General features: G+C 43.9%; 1 protein-coding gene across 1 annotated transcript; it reads right to left on the bottom strand.

The window, feature by feature from the left end:
• Positions 1-2,131: 2,131 nt before the first annotated feature.
• On the bottom strand, positions 2,132-16,209 carry LOC130490306 (vomeronasal type-2 receptor 26-like). The gene is made up of 7 exons (XM_056864134.1): positions 15,899-16,209; positions 15,003-15,180; positions 13,274-13,885; positions 7,269-7,517; positions 4,857-5,084; positions 3,602-3,728; positions 2,132-3,033 (listed from the first exon to the last, which is right to left on the bottom strand). The coding sequence occupies exons 1-7, from the start codon at positions 16,207-16,209 to the stop codon at positions 2,132-2,134; spliced, it is 2,607 nt and encodes an 868-aa protein (XP_056720112.1).
• Positions 16,210-22,348: the final 6,139 nt, after the last annotated feature.

Genomic DNA, 22,348 nt, shown 5'->3' with positions numbered 1-22,348 from the left:
GCAGAAAAAAGGCATTCAGATGTCATTTTCCCGATCTAGATTTGTCTGGATTAATATTGTATTATATTTGTATGATGCCTTCCAAATGCTTTGGAATTTACAAAGTACAAGGAAGCCACTCCCTGCCCCGGTGAACTTGCAATGGACTATATCATGGTCAAATACACTGATTTGGCCTTTGGTGTGATGTCACTTCTTGGGAGAACCCGGAACTAACATCCCACCTGTCTAGGAAACCCTGGACACTATCGTAAAACTATAGGGTTTTCTGGTGATTCCTACCGGTGGTCCGGGTAACTGGTGGTTTGGGTTTCCCCACAGTAGTGATGTCAGTCCTCTCTAGGAATTCTCAAAAACTATTGCTTTGCCTTAGCGTTTCCAGAAGTGACATTATTCCATCTACCCCCTTGATGTTGACCCACCCTCAGATTCCTGGAATGTGTTAGCAAACATACACCTATTTAGTAAGAGAGGGCTTCTACGTTCTGGAGCAAAAAGTTTACAGTTCCTGCAGAGTAAATCTTCCAAGGCAATGTACCAATTTGCATTGCAGGAATTCAAATAAATATCTGGTTACCAAAATGAGTGATTGCATTCTGTAAGTCCACACCACTGACTGAGAAATTAATGTCTGTTCATAAAAAGACATCCGTGCTTCCACCAATGAAATTGGCTAAGGTGCCAGTGCATAGACAGAAATCTGTAGAGATGTGTGAAGTTGCCTCACATAGCTTTCATAAGCCTCTGAAGTCATTTAACATATTAATCCTAATAGACCAGATTCCTCTACTTGATGGTGTAGTGGTTAACAGCGGTGGAGTCTAATCTTGTGAACTAAGTTTGTTTCCCCACTCATCCACATGAGCAGCGGAAACTAATCTTGTGAACCAGGTTTATTTCCCCACTCCTCCAAATGTAGCCTGCTGGGTGACCTTTGGCCATTTACAGTCCCACCTACATCACAAGGTGTCTGTTTTGGAAAGTAGAAGGGTTGGCGATTGTAAGCCACTTTGAGAGCACATTCCTGAGCCTGTGGCGGCCGGGGACACCCTGGAGGAGGTGCTGCCACGCCGCCTCCACACAGGTTTCCTGGCTGCCAAAAATATTTTAAAAGCCTTTAAAAGGCTTTTAAATTTTTTAATAGGGCTTTTCACCCCATAGAGAAGAGTTAGGCTGTGCCAGCAAAAAAAAAAAAAGCTGGCGCAGCGTCGCTCTTCTCCCAGCCAGTGTAACCAGGGTGAAAGAAAAGAGGAAGCTGCCTATAGGCAGCTCCTCTTTGTGAAATGCCCTGGGGATGCTGGAACACCCCCCGGAATGCCGGCAACAACCTCCTCCCAGCCATGCTCCCCAGAAATGGATACAAAGAGGCATAATGCCTCTTCTCCAGGAGATTACATATCCATGATGATTAGTAGCCATGGATAGCCCCAACCCCCATGAATTTGTCCACTCCAGTTGGGAAAGGAGGGAAGGTTTAGTGTGCCTTGAACTCATGCTGAATAGATAATTGAAAAGATTTTGCAAACCCTACTGTGAATGCGCTTCATTCCCAGATGAAATAGACTGCTTACGCTTTGCATACATGGTAATGAGGAAACAAATGCCACAGTAGAGCACAGTAGAACATCAAGGCTCATTACACTAAATACCACTGATTATGATGTTTTATTTATTTTACTTATGTTTTCTTTTTGTATCCTGCTATTCCACCACCAAAGTGGGGCTCAGAGTGACCTCCAACAAGTTAAAATGTGCAAAATATATGCAGTACAATGAATCAATATTTATTTTGATAACAAGTCCACTCCATATATAAGTAAAAGACAATGAAATTAAAGTTATATTAAGAGTAATAACTGTAGATTAACAATATTAATAGTAACAAGTTAAAGTCAATTTAAGTAAAAAAATAAACTATAAAAGGGAAGGTAGTTCCATCTATGTTTAAGAATAAAAAAATAAGATTTAACTCTGTCTTTTTATTAGCTGTACTCGTTCGTTCATCTATGGTCTGGCTTACACTAAGTATATATTGTAATGAAGAAACAAATGTCCCAGAAGAAAACATAGGCATGTACCCTAAATAGTAATGATTACAATAGGATATACACTTGGGATATTGCCATAAAATTTAATTCTTTGTTTTTATTAGATGTCCTCTTCTGTTCAGCTCAGGTCTTAGCAAAATGATGTAGCATTTTGGGGAAAAGATGCAGCCCAGTAAGCCAGCACTGGAGGCTAAGATGGAGAAGATCTCCACGGCCACCATGGATTTGCCCTTGGTGCTCAAGTAGGTGGGAACGAAGGAGACCCAAACACTGCAAAAGACCAACATGCTGAAGGTGATGAACTTGGCTTCGTTGAAACTGTCGGGTAACTTCCTGGCAAAGAAAGCCACAGTGAAGCAGATAGTGGCCAGGAAGCCCAGAACGCTCAGGACACAATAAAACATGGTGACTGACCCTTCGTTACACTCAATAAGAATTTTATCAGCCATTGAGTTCATGTCCAAAGCAGGGAAGGGGGGGGATGTTACCAACCACACAATACAAATAGTAGCTTGTAGAAAGGAACATGAAAGGACAATAGAACTGGACATCTTTTTCCCTACCCATCTCCTTATTCTGGATCCAGGCTTTGTGGCTATGAAAGCCAGAACCACAATCAGAGTTTTGGCTAATACACAAGAAACAGCCACTGAGAAGATGATGCCAAAAGCCGTTTGTCGAAGGAGACAGGTCCACTTCTCAGGCTGGCCAATGAACAGCAAAGCACCAAGGAAGGAGAGCAGGAGGGAGATGAGGAGTGTGTAAGTGAGATCTCGGTTGTTGGCTTTGACTATGGGGGTGTCCCGGTGTTTGATGAAGATCCCGAGCACCAAAGCTGTGATGAAAGAGAAGGAAAGTGCAACAGTGGCCAAGCTGATCCCCAAAGGTTCTCCATACGACAAGAAGCTTATATCTTTGGGCAGGCATAAGGTCTGGTCTTTGTTGGGATACTGTCCTTCCGGACACTGAGAACATTCATTCATATCTGGGGGGAAAAGGATCCTTTTTGGTAAACTGAAATCCGATGCAGAGTTCATTGCAATACAAGAAAGTGGCAAATGGGTGCTGCTCAGTTGAAATCAGAGAGCTATGCTTACTGACTTTACCTTTAATAACACAAGGATAAATTTAGGCTCACTGGTTCCCCCAAAGCACACAGGATTTTGCTGGATTGCGCCAAATTGTGCCAAATTGTTTTTTGTTCCAATCTAGCTATCATAAACTAGATTGTTGTCTCCAGTATTTCTATATATGCTGTACATATTTCATTTTTATCATTCTCATTCAACTGAGATACTCTTTTGCAAGCAAACTTGCATATCTGCATATTGAATATTCTTTTCCTTTGCATGAATAACGTCTGAATTAAAAAGAAATGCATTCAGCTGTATGGAGGTGAGGCTTGTATCTTATGGACACTTTCCTGGAGCCAAACTGAGTTGAATAACATAGGACTTTCTTCTAGATAGACCTATTTTGGATTGCTCCAGATGTCAATATGCAGGCTTACATACTGAATTATAACCATTATATGCAATATTTGGATCTCTTACCTTTTTCATTTGAAATCTTGCCTGGTGGACATGCAAGGCAATCATAGCAGCAAAAAGGCTTCCCCTCCTTCTTTCTCTTGCTATAACCAGCAGGACATTTCTCGTTGCAAACAGAAAAAGGCTGCACCTAGCCCAAATGGAAGATAAATGGATTTGGCATGGCATGATGCCATGGCTTCTAGAGAACATTTGGAGTGCAATAGATGGTTGAAAGTTCTACTGTACATCTAGCTATGTGATGCGATGAAAGGATTCTTTGGATGTTTTTCTCTTTTCACAGGGCAAGACCATGCTCGCCTTTGACAGTATGTTTCTAGAGGTGGGTTTGAAGGACAATTACGGGATCTTCCAGTTCTACCATTCTCCTAACTAGCCAATATGCTCTCTGAGTGAGGCAGTTTATGTGATGTGAATTTTGTTCTGGATACTGCTAGTGTCATTGGGCTGGGGGATTTCAGTATTTATTGTAACTCTCCCTTGTGTGTCTGTGCTTAGTAATCCATGGCCTTCACAGCATCTAGAGGACTGTCCCAGGATTGCAGTAAGCCACATGAAAAAAGGGGGACATCTGTTAGATTTACCCCACTGTATTGGCTGGCAGACTGATGCTTTTGTAGAAAGCTGCAAATTATACTTTTCTTGTGGTTAGATCATCATCTACTGAACACCTGGGTGCAGTTACTTTTACTATGCTACACAGTTCCTTTACTACTTAAGATTATCCACCCCAAGAGACTCGTGTTTCCTATAGATTTCTGAAATGCTATCTGGATGTTGGGGACAGAATGTTTGCAGACTTCCAGCATCCATTATGAAGATTAGAACAACCTAAGAAGCTTTTAAATTAGTGGTAATTAATTATTTGTGATTTCTGTATATTTTATCTTGTTTTTGCTGTTATTTTCCAAGCCACTGTGAATACTTAGAAATGTGGGACAAAACAGAATGTTTTGAATTTTTTTTAAAAAACATCTCTTGACCAATTACATCTGTCTTCTCTAGGCTTTTCTCCAGCGTCCTTCCATGGGAACATTCAAACAGATGATACTGTATTATGCTGCACTTTGATGGAAGTTGTCAGGTGTTGGTTAGTGAAATTGTGCTCCTTCCTCAGGATACTGCTAGCCTTGATAATATTTTGTTCTCCACATCTTCTATATACCTGAGTGTACTAATTTGTAATCTTTTTCCCCTTGAAGACTTTCAACACTGGAGAAACTTATTTAACATATCTCAGAGCATAAACAAATCCTACCTGATTGAACATAGTAGGCCATACAATGGTGTTGTCATGAATGGTGATCATTTTGTCTGGGGGATCCTTGGAGTCTATCTTTCCAACTTTGACTCTAAGAAAAGACTGGTTTGTGAATGTGACCCAGTTGATGATATCAAATTCAGTTACTATTTCCCCATTTTGGTCAAAGGAAATGCTTTCCCCAGCGCTGTTGTTGAAGGAAACACTTCTCAGAAAGTGGTGGAGCTAAATGGGGACATAAAGGGAAACACCAATTCATAAGGATAAGTAACATATGCAAATATGGAATAGGATGATACATTTTAAAACAAGAGAACTTGTGTTATTGTTCCCTGTAATCTAAAGATCCCCAAAAGACCAAGTGAATTTTAAAAACTCTTGAAGTAGATACCGCTTGGTTCTCTCCACTCAGAGGCCATAGCAGGACAGCTTCGGCTGGCCAAGGCATTAAAAAAAATATAGCACCCATCTGCATTTTCAGGGACAATAAAAATCTCTTACTTGAAAACTCTGCCTTCGCCATACTTCTTTGTTGTGGGCTGCTTGTTTCCTTTTCACAAAGTAAAAACGTCTTCTTTTGCAGATAGGGGTACCAACCTCCAGGTACTAGTTGGAGATATCCTGCTGTTACAACTGATCATCTCCAGCTGATAGAGATCAGTTCACCTAGATAAAATGGACCTCCCCTCTCCACACTTCACCCTCCTCAGGCTCCCCCAAAAAACCTCCCACCGGTGGCAAAGAGGGACCTGGCCACCCTATTTGCAGACTGCCCCCCACAATTGCTTTCTATTTGTTTGCCATTATGACAAGAATGACTACTGGGAACATGAAGGCCCATTGGACATAATGGGAGAGTCAGGAAAGTTTACTGACTTCCATAGGTTCCATTTAAATACATCACAGCACAGAAAAGTTGCAATGAAATATGGGATGGATGAAAAGAAATCAGCCTTGGGCCTGAAATGACAGCCTTCAGTGTTACATGATGGTCCTGGGCCCAGATAGAATGCTCTGGGACAGGAAGGACAGTCTCAGAGTGGAATGAAAGCCCCTAGGACTGAAATCAGTGCTCTAGGGCTGTCATTTCAGTCATAGAGTAGTTTATATGGTCTCATGGACCTTCATTCCACTTTTGCGGTGACCATTCATGTTTCTCTGCATCCCAGGGGTTGTCATTAAAGACCCATAGAAGTCTATCTGGGCCTAGAAAATGTCATTCCGCTCTGGGGGCTGTCATTTCAGGCCCACGGCAGATTGCTCTAAACCTTTTCCAGGTTTTCATTGCAACTTTTCTATGCTGTATTGGAGCCCATGCAAGTCAATTGGCTTTCCTGGCTCCCATTATATCCGAAGGGCCTTGAGGCCTGAAGGAATTTTGGGGGAGGCTGGAATGACTGTTTTTTCACTAAATAGCACCAGAACTGCAGTGGAGTGGGTGCTGTCTGTCCTATAAATAGGGTTGCCAGGTGCCTACTGGTGGCGGGCAAAGCCCCGGTAATGTGCCCCTTTGCCCGCCGACCAGCTGAGGGCTGCTGGGCAATCGTGCATGCGCGTGCCGACGCGGCACTTCCAGTTTACAATTGGAAGTGCCGCCTCGCGAGGAGCCTTAGACCACTCAAACTCTTAGTTATAGTGGTAAAGGGTTGCTGAGGCTCAAACTAAGAGTTTGAATGGTCTAAGGCTCCTCGCGAGGCGGCACTTCCCGTTGTAAATGCACATCCACACAATGCACACGCACATACACACAAGATCATCACAGACACCTCCTGCCGAAGGTGAGTGGGTACCTCGCAACCCTACCTATAAAGGATACCCAAGTTTCAAGCAAGTTTCAAGCAAATTAGCACATCTCCAAGTTTCAAACAGGTTTTAGAATTCTATGTGTCTCTGAACAAGCTGCCCCAAGGTCCTGTTTTGTCCAGCCTTCCCTCCCCCCCAAAACAGCAAGTGAGGGAGAACAACAGCTCTAATCTGCAATTAATCTTGAAAGGTGATTGGCTGGGGGCACTCCATTCTCTTCTCTTGTGAGGGTCTGACTGGAAGGGAGAAATGCCATTGCCCATGAAATCAATAGACTTGGAGGAAAAACAAACAAAGAACGTGAGATTGTTCCAAGTTCGCTACACCTACAACCCTGGATTTGCATTACTTGCCCTGGAAAATCACTGTATAAACACAACTAACCATTCCTGTCTATATGAATCAGCCAATTTTGGATGGGATAGCCTTATGACTGAGTGAACAAGGAAAGTCTTCGAGGGAGGCTCTTGAAACACTCCTTGGTGGAATTCATTTTGTAGTAAGTTATTTCCATGGTGGTTTGTTAGCCATCATAAATTCCTAGAGAAAAAGCAAGGTGCACCTATTTCAATCAATCAACATACTTAAATGAGTATGCTTTGTCACCTGCCACCACTCTTGATCTGGATGATTCCATCGGCCACCATGTCCTGATGCTGTAGATTTCAACCTGGAGGACTGCAAGGCCTGCAAAGCATGGACCACAGCATAAACACCATTATAGATGCTGTAGCTGTTGGCAGTTGTGGTTGTTTCAAAAACAGATCCAGGAAGAGCCTCCAGCTTCTCCTCTCCAGTGCATATTTCTCCATCTTTCTCCTCTACTGTAGAGTCAAAGAGTGAACAGAGAAACGCCTGCTGCCAGAAGTCCCTGATGAAGCCATCTTCTTTTTCAGAGTTAAGATTTTTCTCCTGAAGAAATTTCTGGAATCCTGAGAGTTCCATTGAGTGACTTGCCAAGGATATGGACCCATGCAGAAAACTAAAGTCCCAATCTCTTTGCAAGGGTGCGGAGGTGAAGTCCATCTGAGCTGTCATGATCCAGATTTTAGCTGTTACCTTAACTGGATCACCCACCATTTCTGGGAGTTGGAAGAACCATCTTAAAAGTGCCATGGTCTCAATTTCACCATATAAGAGTAGCGCTTTGGCAGTGCTTCCCATGACAAATTTGAACATTTGAATCCCCTCAGACATTTTTTGAAAAAGTTCAGTAGAAAATGCTATTGCTGGCATCATTTCTATGAAGTCAATGCAGATGCCATTCTGGGATAGCAGAGGAACCATGTCCTGTAAAAAGCTTTCTCCATTCTCATCACTCAGAGAAATCACTCCAATCCATGTCCACCTGAAATATAGCAGCATGTGGAGAATCCCTATAGTTTGATGGGCCTGATTTGGGAATGTATGGTGAAAGAAAACCGATTGTTTTTTGCTGTCCCTGTTTGGTGCAGAGCCATAAGAAATCTAAAGAAAGAGTAGAGGGAAAGACATTTCACAACTAAAATGAGAGTATGTTTAGTTTCCACATCATGTTACAGAATGCATAATTTGGCTTGTCAACTAAAGTTACTGTTTGCAGTAATGTGTCCCAAGATGAGGTATAGCTGCTCTATGTTTTATATCATTGGTACAGAATAAAAAAGGATTAATTATGTATCATCCCATTTCATAAGTACCATGGTATGTAATGAATTTCATTCCCTTCAAGGTGCCCATATACTATATCTATCTTAACAATGAAGAAGAAGAAGAGTTGGTTTTTATATGCCGATTTTCTCTACCACTTAAGGGAGACTCAAACCGGCTTACAATCACCTTCCCTTCCCTTCCCCTCAACAGACACCCTGTGTGGTAGGTGGGGCTGAAAGAGCTCTTAATAGAACTGTAACGTGCCCAAGGACACCCAGCTGGCTTAATGTGGAGGTGTGGGGAAACAAATCCAGTTCACCAGATTAGCCTCCGCTGCTCATGTGTAGGAGTGTGGAATCAAACCCGGTTCTCAGATTCCACCGCTCCAAACCAGTGCTCTTAACAACTACGCCACACTGAATCATTTCATTTCTTAAGTAATGAGGAATGTAATGAAGTATTTTCCATGTACAACCTTTCACCTTTAAGCTGCACATGAACTCTACCTATCCTTACAGTGATGCTGGTTCTTGTCTGAAACCCATATCTAAACGACCAAAAAAGTGATAAGGGCTACTTCATGTTCCATTCTCCTTACCTGTGGGATCTTGTAGATGTAAAGAATGGGTGCCGCATAGAGACAGACGTGCCAGTTTGGTCCTATGATGACTGAGACTGGATGGTTCTGGGTACCAGACTTGTAGTTGGGGACGAGTCTGCCCTGAGTGGAGAGAAGTTTCATTGAGGCTAGATAGGTCCTACTTGGATCGAAATAGCTGTTGTAGATGTCAAAGCCCAGAGTGATGTTGGGTAAGATTTGGGGGTTTTCATTGATCTCCTTTACAGTAAAATCCATGGCCAGGATGTGCTGGTAGTTCTGAGTCAGTAACCTACAATGAAAGCAGATGACTCCTAGCTGAAAGTGAAGGTTTCTTCTCTCTGTTTACAGCCCAGCAGAATTGCTACCAAGTACTAACTATAACTAAGACACCAGAAAGATGACACCTGCAGAACATGAAGAGGTCTATTTGAAAAAATAAACCTTGTAATACCTTACTGCTCGGACTAGTTAAAGAATATCCTTTCCCCTAGGAAAGAAGGCATACAAATTCTTGAAATAATAAATAAATTCCTTGACAGGAACCATCAGAATGTAAAAAATAAACAAACAGCAAGGAAAGAGACTACAAATCTAATCCTTATCTAGTAGATTGTAACGCTGAATATCTCTGGGCACAATTGAGGATGACAGACCAGAAATAATTCTACTGAACAAATCTTGAAAAGTGGCTAATGTAATAGGCATTACTGAAAAAATAACACTGAAAATTGTGAAAGAAGAAGTCAAAGCATACCAACAGCATCTAGGAAATCAAGAATGAAAGGAGAGAACAAAACACAGTGCCAACCATTTCCATCTTACTCAATTGCACTCAAACCTACGAGCAGGAAGGCATGAAAAAGTGCATTTTCTTACAAAAGGTCATCGAAGAGTTCCTCAGAGGGAGGTTTTTCAAATGTTATTGGATTGATAGCCAGATAGATTTGGGACATAATGCCAGCAATGAGGAGGTCCCCTGATTTATAGTATTTGTGAAGGATAGGAAGAGGATCTCTGATGGGGCATTTAAAAAGAGGGACATTACACATTGCTAGAGGCACTAGCACTAATTCCGCCACCACAAACACCACCATCCTGAGTGAAAAATTTCTTTCAGGACACCAGTTCAGCTGCTCAGACCATGTCTTCAAGTGACCCCAAGTCTCCTGACTTGGATGATCAGGCATTTTGACAGTCAGCTTGTATTGTGTAGTGTCGGGGCTCAGACTGACAGATTCCTCTCTGTCCCCGACCCCTGCTCCGATTGAGTCAGGTAATATTAATAGCATCGTTCCATCTTGGATAACAGTGTTGCTAATGGCTTCTTGCTCTGTCCAGGGACTTTGAATAGAGGTTAGAAGTAATTGTAGTTAGTTTGATAATTGCAGAGGTGATAATAATCTACCCCAACCTGTTTCCGGGGTGGGGGGAGTATTCTGATGTCAGTTCCCTCATATGGATTTATTTGGATTGATATTATATTGTTTTCTTGTATGATGCCATCCAAACGCTTGGGATTTTACAAAGTACAAGGAAGCCGCTCCCTGCCCTGAGGACCTTGCTATGTACAACATCATGGTCAAATACACTGATTTGGAGTGAGTGATCAAGTTGACCATTGGGGCAGGGCATCTCCTGTTCCCTGCTCTGAGTGGCAGCAAGAGAAAAATGAAATAACTTTTTCTTTCTGGATAAAATCCTGCCTCGATAGACATGGTCGCAAAATTTTGAAATTGGCTCCGAGGCGCCGAACTCAACATTTGACTTTGTTTAGTCATAGTTTAGCACTCTATAGTCTTTGTACTTATTGCGAACATACGCCAATAAAAGGTGTTTGTTGTTGTTGTGGAATAGCCATGCAGGATGAGACAAAAGGCTCATCAGATGGTGGCATTCTGTTGACACAGTGGCCAACCAGCAGTCTCTCGAAAGACCACAACCAGGCTGACTGCAAGAGCCTCCTCCCACCCATGCTGTCACGTCTTGACAATCCTGAGAGTTTAATCTCTTGACGGCAGCTCTAACGTGCCCCTCTCTAGTAATGCCCTCAAGAAGACTGTCCTCCCATGGGATGACTGAAAACACTCACGGCTCAGACGTCCAATGAAGAAAGGTATCTGTTTATTCATGAGTGTCCATAGAAAGGTTGCGTTAAAAAGACACTAGTCTCATATCTCTTATCTTCAAGCTAAAAACAAGGGATTAGGAGAGCCTCAATATAATAAAGCTCTCAAGAAACGGCTATAAAGAGGCATATTGCCTCTAGTCCTGGAAAGAGAAATTAAAAAATGGCTTCCAGGCCTTTGGTGTGATGCCACTTCTTGCAAGAACCCAGAAGTGACATCCCACCTGTCTAGGAAACCCTGGAAACTATGGTAAAACTATAGGGTTTCTGGTGATTCCTACAGAGAAGTAATGTTACTGCCGGGTTTCCCCACAGAAGTGATATCAGTCCTCTCTAGGAATTGTCAAAAACTCTATTGCTTTGCCATAGTGTTTCCAGAAGGGACAGTATTCCAACCACCCCTTCTCCTTGATCTACTCTGTGGACCCCTGGAATGTATTAGCAAATATACACCTATTTAGTAAGGGAGGGCTTTTAAGTACTGGAGCAAAAAGTCTGCAGTCTCTGCTGAGTAAATCTTCCAAGGCAATGGGCCATTTTTAATTGCAGGAATTTTGTCTGGTGACCAAAATGACTGATTGCGTTCAGCAAATGCACAGAACTGACTGAGAAATTTATTTCCGTTCATAAAAAGATATCCATGCTTCCACCAGTGAAATTGGCTAAGGTAGTTTCATGAGCCAGTGCACAGATGGATTTCTCTTGAAATCTGTAGAGATGTGTCAAGTTGCCTCACTTATCTTTCATAAGTCTCTGAATTCATTTAACTTATAAATCCTAATGGACCAGATTCCTCTACCTGCTGGTGTAGTGGTTAACAGTGGTGGAGTCTAATCTGGAGAACCGGGAGTGATTCTCCACTCATCCACATGAGCGGCAGACTCTAATCTCATGAACCTTGTTTATTTCCTCACTCCTCTACATGTAGCCTGTAATCTTGAGGCAGTCACAGTTCTTTCTGAACACTCTCAGCACCACCTACCTCACAAGATGTCTGACTTGAGGAGGAGGAGGAGGAGGGAAGGCAATTGCAAGCCGCTTTGAGACTCCTTAAATGTAGAGAAAAAGGAGGGTTATAAAAACCAACTTTCTTCTTCTTCTTCTTCTTCTTCTTCTTCTTCTGCTTCTGCTTCTGCTTCTGCTTCTGCTTCTGCTTCTTCTAGCTAGGACTAATGGGAGGTAGAATAGGTCTGTTTCCTCCACAGAAAACTGTCAGCACATTTAGCCTTCTATCTATGAAAGAATGGTATTCATTGCACATCTGGAATTGTGGAGTTCAAAGGAAAGCACTTTGTAAGCAGTTTGGGCCTGTCAAAAGCGATTATTTCCTTGGCATCCAATAATTTATTATGCAACCTTATAATGTAGATGCAATCTACATGTCTGGTGATACAACAATCAATCAAAGACCAGAAAATACTTGACATTACAGGTGTACACAAAGAGTTAAACAAGTATTAAAAGTCAGCTAAAATGCATGGAATGGCCAAACTCAGTTTTTTGGGACCATAAGAACATACGGGCTGCAATCCTGAAGGGGGAGGCTGAAGCTCTTTAGGAGCTACCGTGACCCTGCACCGGCATAGTTGCCACCTTATCACATGGGATAAAGTGGCACCTATGCTATCGTGTGGGCAAACCCTGGAAGCGGGAACCTGCGCCGGCATAGGAGGTGCTTCTGGGGGCCAAGCTGCCTTTACCTTTCCTTTATCCCTTACAAGCTCCTTGATTCATTGATCTTGAGCAGTGTAAATCTAATGTTTGGGGTTTATAAGGACTGAAATAAATCTTGCCACTGACAATGTAGCCTTGGGATCTCAGTCACTTAATAAAAAAGGCATGATGTCAGACACAGAGGCATTAGATTGATATGTTAAAAGGGGAGAGATATAACATGATCAAAGTTCCTCATAAAAGCAGCATTCCAAGAGGGCACAAGCTAATGAATCAATAGAGCCAGAAGAGCAAGGACAGGTCCTGTCTGGATATGGTATATTCAAAATTCTGCCCTGCACAACCATAGAGGGGTTAGCATTCAGTCTAGCTAAACAGAAGGCTCTAGAAAGACGAGGACTTGTCAAATGATAAGTGTAAACAGGCAAACCACGTGATGGTGGTATTCCAAAAAACTGAGATGAACAGATGCTGCGAGAATGAAAAGTAGTGCTGTTATGATCAAGCTCTTTAATGCGCCTTTTAATTCTGGTGAAAGCTTCAGTTTTCCCAAGATCTAATAACATAACAGAGAAACGCCTGCTGCCAGAAGTCCCTGATGAAGCCATCTTCTTTTTCAGAGTGAAGACTTTTCTCCTGAAGAAATTTCCGGAATCCTGAGAGTTCCATGGAGTGACTTGCGAAGGATATGGACCCGTGGATAAAACTGATGTCCCAATCTCTTTGAAAGGGTAGGGAGGTGAAGTCCATCTGAGCTGTCATGATCCAGATTTTACCCGTTGCTTTAATTGCTATATCCTCAACTTCTGGGAGTCGGAGGAAACATCTTAAAACTATCATGGTCTCAATTTCACCATTTAGGACCAAAACCTTGGCAGTGCTTCCCATGATAACTTTGTACGTTTCAACTCCCGCAGTAATTCCTTGAAAGAGTTCACTGGAAAATGATATTGCTGGCATCATGGCTATGAAGTCAAAGCAGATGCCATTCTGGGAAAGCAGAGGAACTATGTCCTTTAAAAAGCTTTCTCCAGTCTCATCACTCAGAGAAATCACCCCAATCCATGTCCACCTGAAATACAGTAGCATGCGAAGAATCCCCATCGTTTGATGGGCCTGATTTGGGAATGTATGGTGAAAGAAAACCGATTGTGCTTTGCTGTCCCTGTTTGGTGCAGAGCCATAAGAGATCTAAAGAAAGAGTAGAGAGAGGGACATTTCAAAAATAAAATTAGAGACTGTTTAGTTTCCACATCATATTACAGAATGCATACCGTATATACCCGTGTATAAGCCGACCCGCGTATAAGCTGAGGTGCCTAATTTCTCCCCCAAAATGGAGAAAAATCAGGCACCCGCGTATAAGCCGAGGGTCGGCTTATAACCCCTCCCCCTCCCGCAGTCTTACCTCAATCCAAATGCGCAGGCCGGCGCCGGCCGGCAGGGTCCACGCTGCGCCTGGCAGGGGCGGCGACGGGGCCTCCGGAGGCCTCTGGAGGCCCTCCCAGGCCGGCGCCGGCCGGCAGGAGCCTCGCTGCGCCCGGCAGGGGCGGCGACGGGGCCTCTGGAGGCCTCTGGAGGCCCTCCCAGGACGGCGCCGGCCGGCAGGAGCCTCGCGGCGCCCGGCAGGGGCGGCGACGGGGCCTCCGGAGGCCTCTGGAGGCCCTCCCAGGCCGGCGCCGGCCGGCAGGAGCCTCGCTGCGCCCGGCAGGGGCGGCGACGGGGCCTCCGGAGGCCTCTGGAGGCCCTCCCAGGCCGGCGCCGGCCGGCAGGAGCCTCGCTGCGCCCGGCAGCAATGGCGGCGGAGGCGGCGATGGTGGCGGCGGTAAGTTCCCTCCTCCCTCCTCTCTCCCTCCCTCCCCCCTCCCCTACCGTATTGACCCGCGTATAAGCCGAGGCCGGCTTTTTCAGCCCTTTTTTTGGGCTGAAAAACTCGGCTTATACGCGAGTATATACGGTAACTTGGCTTGTCAGCTAAAGTCACTGATTGCAGTAATGTGTCCCAAGAAGAGGTATAGAGGCTTCATGCCTTATATCACTGGTACAGAATAAAAAAGGATTAATTATGTATCAAGGAGTGTAATGAATGTCTTTCCCTTGAATCTGCCCACGTAGTATACATAATAAAGAATAATTTCATTTCATAAGTACCGAGGAATGCAATGAATTATTTTCCATGTCCAACCGTTCACCTTTAAGCTGCATGTAAGCTCTACCTGTCTTTACAGAGATGCCGGTTCTTGTCTGCAAAGCATATTTAAATGACCAAAGAAGTGTTAAGGGCTAATTCATGTTTCATTCTCCTTACCTGTGGGATCTTGAAGACGTACAGAATGGCTGCTGCATAGAGACAGACGTGCCAGTTTGGTCCTATGAAGACTGCAACTGGGTGGTTCTGGGTACCAGACCTGTAGTTGGGAACTAATTTGCCCTGGGTAGAGAGAAGTTTCATTGAGGCCAGATAGGTCCTACTTGGATCGAAATAGCTGTTGTAGATGTCAAAGCCCAGAGTGATGTTGGGTAAGATTCTGGGGTTTTCATTGATCTCCTTTACAGCAAAGTCCATGGCCAGGATGTGCTGATAGTTCTCAATCATTAACCTACAATGAAAGCAGAGGACTTCAAGGTGAAAGTGAAGTTTTCTTCTCTCTGTTTCCAGCCCAGCATATTTGCTACCAATTACTACCTATAACTAAGACACCAAAAAGATGACACCTGCAGAACATGAAGAGGTATATTTGAAAAAATCGACCTTGTGATACTTTATTGCTCTGACAAGATATCCTTTCCTCCAGGAAAGAAGACATAAATATTCTTGAAATAATAATAAATCCCTTGCCAGGAACCATCAGAATGCAAAACAAACAAACAAACAAACAAACAAACAGAAAGGAAAGAGACTCATACACATTCAGAACAGTCAGATTAAAATATTTACCAAAGTATATATTTTATCCTTAACCAGTAGATTGGAAAGCTGAGTATCTGTTGGCACAATTGGGGATGACAGACCAGACATAATTCTGCTGAACAAATCTTGAAAAGTGGTTAATGTAATAGAAAAAAAAACACCTGTAAAATAACACTGAAAACTATGAAAGAAGCAGTCAGTGCATACTAACAGCACCTAGGCGTGGAAATCAAGAATGAAAAGCAAGTACAAAAGGCAATGCTACAGTTGGGTGAAAAAGTGCATTTTCTTACAAAAGGTCATCGAACAGTTCCTCAGAGGGAGGTTTTTCAAATGTTATTGGATTGATAGCCATGTAGATTTGGGACATCATGCCAGCAATGAGGAGGTCTCCTGATTTATAGTATTTGTGAAGGATAGGAAGAGGATCTCTGATGGGACATTTAAAAAGAGGAAGCTTACACATTGCCAGAGGCACTAGCACTAATTCCACCACCACAAACACCACCATCTTGAGTGAAAAATTTCCTTCAGGACACCAGTTCAGCTGCTCAGACAATGTCTTCAAGTAACCCCGAGTCTCCTGACTCGGATGATCAGGCATTTTGACAGTCAGCTTGTATTGCGAAGTGCTGGGGCTCGGACTGATGAACTCTTCTCTGTCCCCCGCCCTGCTCTGAATGACTCAGGGGATATTAATAGCATCCTTCAGTCAAGGATAACAGTTTTGCTTGTGGCTGCTGGCTCTCTCCTGGGAATGGGAACAGACGTGGAAGCAATTGTGTCTAATTCGATAATTGCAGGGGTGATAATAATCAACCCCAACCTATTGCAAGGAAAAAAAACATTCTGATGTCATTTCCCTCATATGGATTTGTTTGGGTTAATATTGTATTGTTTTCTTGTATGATGAAGTCCAAATGCTTGGGAATTTACAAAGTTCAAGGAAGCAGCTCCCTGCCCCGGTGAACTTACAATGGACAGTATCATGGTGAAATACATTGATTTGGAGCAAGTGATCCCTGTAGTGTTACCAGTCTGCCACTGGGCCAGGGGATCTCCCGTTCTCTGCTCTGAGTGGCAGCAAGAGAAAAATGAGATAAATGGTTGCCATGCCTTTGCATGTCACGTCATGGGAGAACCCGGAAGTGACATCATACCTCTCTAGAAAACCCTGGAAACTACAGTCAATCTGTAGGGCTTCTGGTGAGTCCTACAGAGAACTGGCATCACTTCCGAGTTTCCCCACAGAAGTGAGGTCAGTCCTCTCCAGGAATTGTCAAAAACTCTATGGCTTTTCCGTAATGTTTCATGAAGTGACAGTATTCCACCCACCCCCTTGTCTTTGACCCCCCCCCCCCAGACACCTGGAATGTGTTAGCAAACATGCAAGTATTTAATGAGGGAGGGCTTTGAAGTTCTGGAGCAAAAGTTTTGCTCTCCCTGCAGAGTAAATCTTCCAAGGCAAAGTGCCAGTTTGCATTGCAGGAATTCAAATAATATCTGGTGACCAAATGACTGATTGCATTCAGTAAGTACACACGACTGACTGAGAAATTAACCTCTGTTCATTAAAAGACATCCGTGCTCCCTCCAATGAAATTGGCTAAGGTGGTTACATAATTCCAGTGCAGAGACAGATTTTTCTTGTAATCTGTGGCGATGAGTGAAGTTGCCTCGCTTAGCTTTCATAAGTCTCTGAAGTCGTTTAACTTCTTTCGGAGATTTTCCAGAGGAAGTTGAAACATCCCCCCTTTCCCCAAATCTTTTCTGATGAACAGATTACTGCTGGATCCACTCTTCCCCAGGTTGTCCATGGAGCAGCGGGCGATCGGCTAAATCAGTCCCTATCTCGTGTCCCTCTCCTCTGAATTAACTCGTTGGTGTCGGCGGCCAGGATTATCATCCCTGGTGCCTGAAGGGATGGACAAGCTTTTCCTCTCACCAATCACAACTCCTTGGACGGGTGGTGCTGTGCGCCAGGCTATGCCCTCAGAGCATCTGCATAGTGCAGGGGGTTGCTCTAGGTGACCCTGGTGGTCCCTTCCAACTCTATGATTCTATGATTCTAAGCAGGCTGTTATAGGGAGACAGCAAAGTTTCTCTCTTGTACTGGATATGACTGCTGTTCTTGTAAAGAGAAAGTTGCCAATGGAGAGGCTGTGTTAGCTTGATGCCCACATCAAAAAATGTGTTCCCTTTTTGTACAATAATGTTTCTAGAATATCTTCCAAATGCAGGTTTCTCCTTCTGCAGCATTGCAAAAGAGTTTGGTGGGACAAAAGTGGGATGAGTTGGCTCTGCCCATTGCTGATTCAGTGGGCTGTCCTGCCCACTGCCTCATCAGCTGCAATGGGTACCAGCTGCCATGGGAATCAGAGGGAGCCACAAGGAAGCCCAAAGAAGTAGTGCAGGGGTGTCAAATATAAAGCCTGTGCACCGAGTTCGTCCCCTTGAGAACTCTTATCCAGCCTGCGAACCAGCTGAGGCAGCCACACACACCCCACTCTCGATCTGGGCTGCTGAGGCCTGGCCAGGCCCGACCAAGTGGAATTTATGTCATATTCAGCCCTCGTAACAATAGAGTTTGACTCTCCTGCTTTAAATGGAGAAAAGCCCTGAAACTAGCAGAACACTGTGTGGTAACTTTCTTTATACTTTGCTTTTCCCCACCTCAAGATTTCTGCTTAGAATCATGGAATCGTAGAGTTGGAAGGGACCGACAGGGTCATCTAGTCCAACCCCCGGCACAATGCAGGAAATTCACAACTACCTCCCCCCCCACCCACATACCTTCAGTGACCCCTACTCCACACCCATAGGATGGCAAAAAAACAACAAAAACAACCACCCTCCAGGATCCCTGGCCTCCAGTCCCAATCTTGGCTGGTGAGGCATGGCCTGGTCTGACAAAGCGACATTTGTGTCATATCCGGCCCTTGTAACAATTGAGTTTCACACCCCGGAAGTAGTGGATTGGTGTGGATTGGCCTGTTTTCAAGGGTGGGGGAACTCTCAGCCTGCCTGCCTGGATCCTTGAATGGAAACAGTTGCTTGCCTCCATTGCTGATTTAAGCAAAGACAAGTCAGAGACTGCCCTATTCATCCTAATCGGCCAGATTACTCTTCTTGGTGGTGTAGTGGTTAAGAGTGGTGGACTCTAATCTGGAGAACTGGGTTTCATTCCCCACTCTTCCACATGAGCGGCGGACTCTAATCTGGTGAACCAGTTTCTTTCCCCACTCCTCCACATGAGTGTTAGACTCTAATCTCGTTAACCAGGACCGTGTCCGCACTTACCATTTGCGGCGTCGGCTTCCGCGGGCTTTCCTTGCATGTTCCCACTGCAACTCACCCGAAGGATTCCCAGGACGTCTCCAGAGCGCAGTTTCTCCGCAGTAAGAGGATCCGCTGATAAGGCGAGTTAAAAAAAATAAAGCGTCCTCCACACTCGGTGCCTTGAAGTGGGAACATGCAATGCGACCTCAATCCTGCTGCCAGCCAACCCCTGCACTCGCCCCGCCTCCCTTACTAAAGCTGAACCAATCGCAACCCTTGCTTGGAGCGCCAACTGGGCATGCCTGGAAGCTTGCCGGTCTGGGGATTTTCAAGTGCAGCGGGGAAATGAGGCGAGTGGGAACAGGAATTTAAAAGCGGTCTGGATTCTTGTGTACTGGATGCGAGTAATTTGCGAGGTAAGTTGCTAGTGCGTCAACGGGCCAGGTTTATTTCCCCACTTTTTTACATGAGTAGCGGACTCTAATCTCCTGAATCAGATTTATTTCCCCACTCCTCCACATGAGCAGTGGACTCTAATCTCATGAACCAGGTTTGTTTCTTCATGCCTCCAGATGAACGGCAAACTCTAATCTCGTGAAGCAGGTTTATTTCCCCTCTCCTCCACATGAGCAGTAGACTCTATTATCCTGAACCAGGTTTATTTCCCCACTCCTTCATATGAAGGGGGGAAGGTTTAGTGTGCCTTGAACTCATACTGAACAGATAATTGAAAAGATTTTGCAAATCCTGCCGTGAATGTCTTTCATTCCCAGATGAAACAGAGTGCTTACGCTTAGCATACATTGTAATGAGGAAACAAATGCCATAGTAGAAGACAGTAGAACCTCTAGGTCCATCACAATGAATATCACTGTACAATATTTTATTTCTTTTATTTATGTTTTCTTTTTGTATCCTGCTCTCCAACCACCAAAGCGAGGCTCAGTACATACAAAATAAAAACAATACAATCAATCAATATTTATTTCGATACAGAATCAGCTTCATATATAAGTAAAAGGCAATGAAATTAAAGAGTATTAATGATAGATGAACAATATTAATAATAATAAGTTTAAGTAAAAAAACAAGCTATAAAAGTGGAAGTAGTGCCATCTATGGAATAGAGTTATAGCAACACACATAATAATTGAATATAGATTAATAATTAATAATAAATTTAAAATTTATTGATTACAATACAATATACTCTTGGGGTGTAGCCATAAGATTTAATTCTTTATTTTTATAAGATGTCCTCTTCTGTTCAGGTCAGGTCTTAGCAAAATGATGTAACATTTTGGGGGAAAGATGCAGCCCAGTAAGCCAGCACTAGAGGCTAAGATGGAGAAGATCTCCACGGCCACCATGGATTTCCCCTTCGTGCTCAAGTAGGTGGGAACGAAGGACACCCAAACACTGCAAAAGACCAACATGCTGAAGGTGATGAACTTGGCTTCGTTGAAACTGTCGGGTAACTTCCTGGCAAAGAAAGCCATGGTGAAGCTGATGGTGGCTAGGAAGCCCAGGAAGCTCAGGACACAGTAAAACATGGTGACTGACCCTTCATTACACTCAATAAGAATTTTATCAGTCATTGAATGCATGTCAAAAGCTGGAAAGGGGGGAGATGTGGCCAACCACACAATACAGAGAGCACCTTGTAAAAGGGAACATGCAAGGACAATTGAACTGGGCATCTTTCCCCCTACCCATCTCCTCATTCTGGATCCTGGCTTCGTAGCCATGAAAGCCAGAACCACAATCACAGTTTTGGCTAATACACAAGAAATAGCCACTGAGAAGATGATGCTAAAAGCCATTTGTCGAAGGACACAGGTCACCTTCTTCGGTTCACCAATGAACAGCAAAGCAGAAAGGAAGGAGAGCAGGAGGGAGATGAGGAGAGCATAGGTGAGGTCCCGGTTGTTGGCTTTGACTATGGGAGTGTCCTAGTGCTTAACAAAGATCCCGAGCACCAAAGCTGTGATGAAAGAGAAGGAAAGAGCAACAGTGGCCAAGCTGATCCCCAAAGGTTCTCCATACGACAAGAAGCTTATATCTTTTGGCAGGCATAAAGTCTGGTCTTTGTTGGGATACTGTCCTTCAGGACACTGAGAACATTCATTCATGTCTGGGGGCGGGGGGAACATTACTTTTGGTATTCAGAAATCCTGCACAGAGTTCATTGCAATACAACAAAGAGGCCAAAGAGTGCTGCTCAGTTGAAATCAGAGAGATATGCTTACTGACTTTACCTTTAATAATACAAAAAAGGATTTAGGCTCGGTGGTGGTACCGAATCACTTGAGATTTTGCTGGATGGTGCCAAATAGTTTTTACTTCCAGTCTAGGTAACACAAACTAGATCGTTACCTCCATTATTTCTAGATAGGATGTACTACTTTTTTTCTTTTTTAGCTTTCATTCAACTGAGATACTTTTCTGTAAGCAAACTTGCACATCTGTGCATATTGAATATTCTTTTCCTTTGCAAGAATAACCTCCGAATCAAAAAGAAATGCATTCACCTTTAATTAGCAGAGTCTTCCATCTTAAGAACACATTCCTGGACACAGGCTAAGTTGAATAAAATGAGACTTTATCTAGGTAGACGTATTTTGGATTGCTCCAGGGCATGCTTGTGTAGTGAAATACAACCGTTGTATGCGATATTTGGATTTCTTACCTTTTTCATTGGAAATCTTCCCTGGTGGACATGCAAGGCAATCATAGCAGCAAAAAGATTCCCCCTCCTTCTTTCTCTTGCTATAACCAGCAGGACATTTCTCATTGCAAACTGAAAGAGGCTGCACCTAGCCCAAATGGGAGATAAATAGATTTGGCATAGCATGATGGCATGCCCTCTAGAGAACATTTGGAGCGCAATGGATGGTTGACGGTTCTTCAGTACTTCTAGCAATGTGATGCAATGGGTTGGTTCTGAGGAATTTCTTCTCTTCCCACACTGCAATACCATGCTCCGAATCAGCAGCATAACCGTCAGTTAGTAAGCAGCATTCTCCCACGGCCAATCGGTGGCCAAGCTGGGTCTTCTTCCGACCAATCAGTTGCGGTTGAGTGCGTGAGCCCAGCTGCTGCATGGTCCAGGGAGAGAAAGAGAGAGTGTCTGTTTGTGTGTGAGAGAGATCCCCGTGGGGGGGGGAAGGGGTGCGTGTGCACATTCGCTGCTTTCCACGGCACCGGGGGGCATTTTTGAAGGTAGAGGTCCCAAAATTTCAGTGTAGCTTCAGCATACCCTTCTTCCAAGAACCCTTATGTTTTGTTAAGATTGGGTCAGGGGGTCCCGAGATATGGGGTTGGAAGGGGTCCCCCCAAAAAATTGCCCATTTGAATAAAGCGAATAAGAACACATTTGTGCCTTTCCACAGCTCCAGGGGGGCATTTTTGGAGGTAGAGGTCCCAAAATTTCAGTGTACCCTTCTTGCAAGAACCCCATGTTT

The sequence above is a fragment of the Euleptes europaea genome, chromosome 18 (genome assembly GCF_029931775.1).
Source record: "Euleptes europaea isolate rEulEur1 chromosome 18, rEulEur1.hap1, whole genome shotgun sequence".
NCBI classification, from domain to species: domain Eukaryota; kingdom Metazoa; phylum Chordata; class Lepidosauria; order Squamata; family Sphaerodactylidae; genus Euleptes; species Euleptes europaea.
Note: the sequence above shows the minus strand (reverse complement) of the source record. Positions and strands in the feature narration are given on the sequence as shown.

Excerpts from the sequence above, each read along its gene's own strand:
- LOC130490306 (XM_056864134.1), bottom strand. The coding sequence starts at position 16,209 with ATGCCTGATCATCCGAGTCAGGAGACTCGGGGTTACTTGAAGACATTG. Across the intron at positions 5,085-7,268 it reads CAGATCAAGAGTGGTGGCAG|CTCCACCACTTTCTGAGAAG; the intron begins GTGACAAAGCAT and ends GTCCCCATTTAG. Across the intron at positions 3,729-4,856 it reads GGCCTACTATGTTCAATCAG|GTGCAGCCTTTTTCTGTTTG; the intron begins GTAGGATTTGTT and ends CATTTGGGCTAG.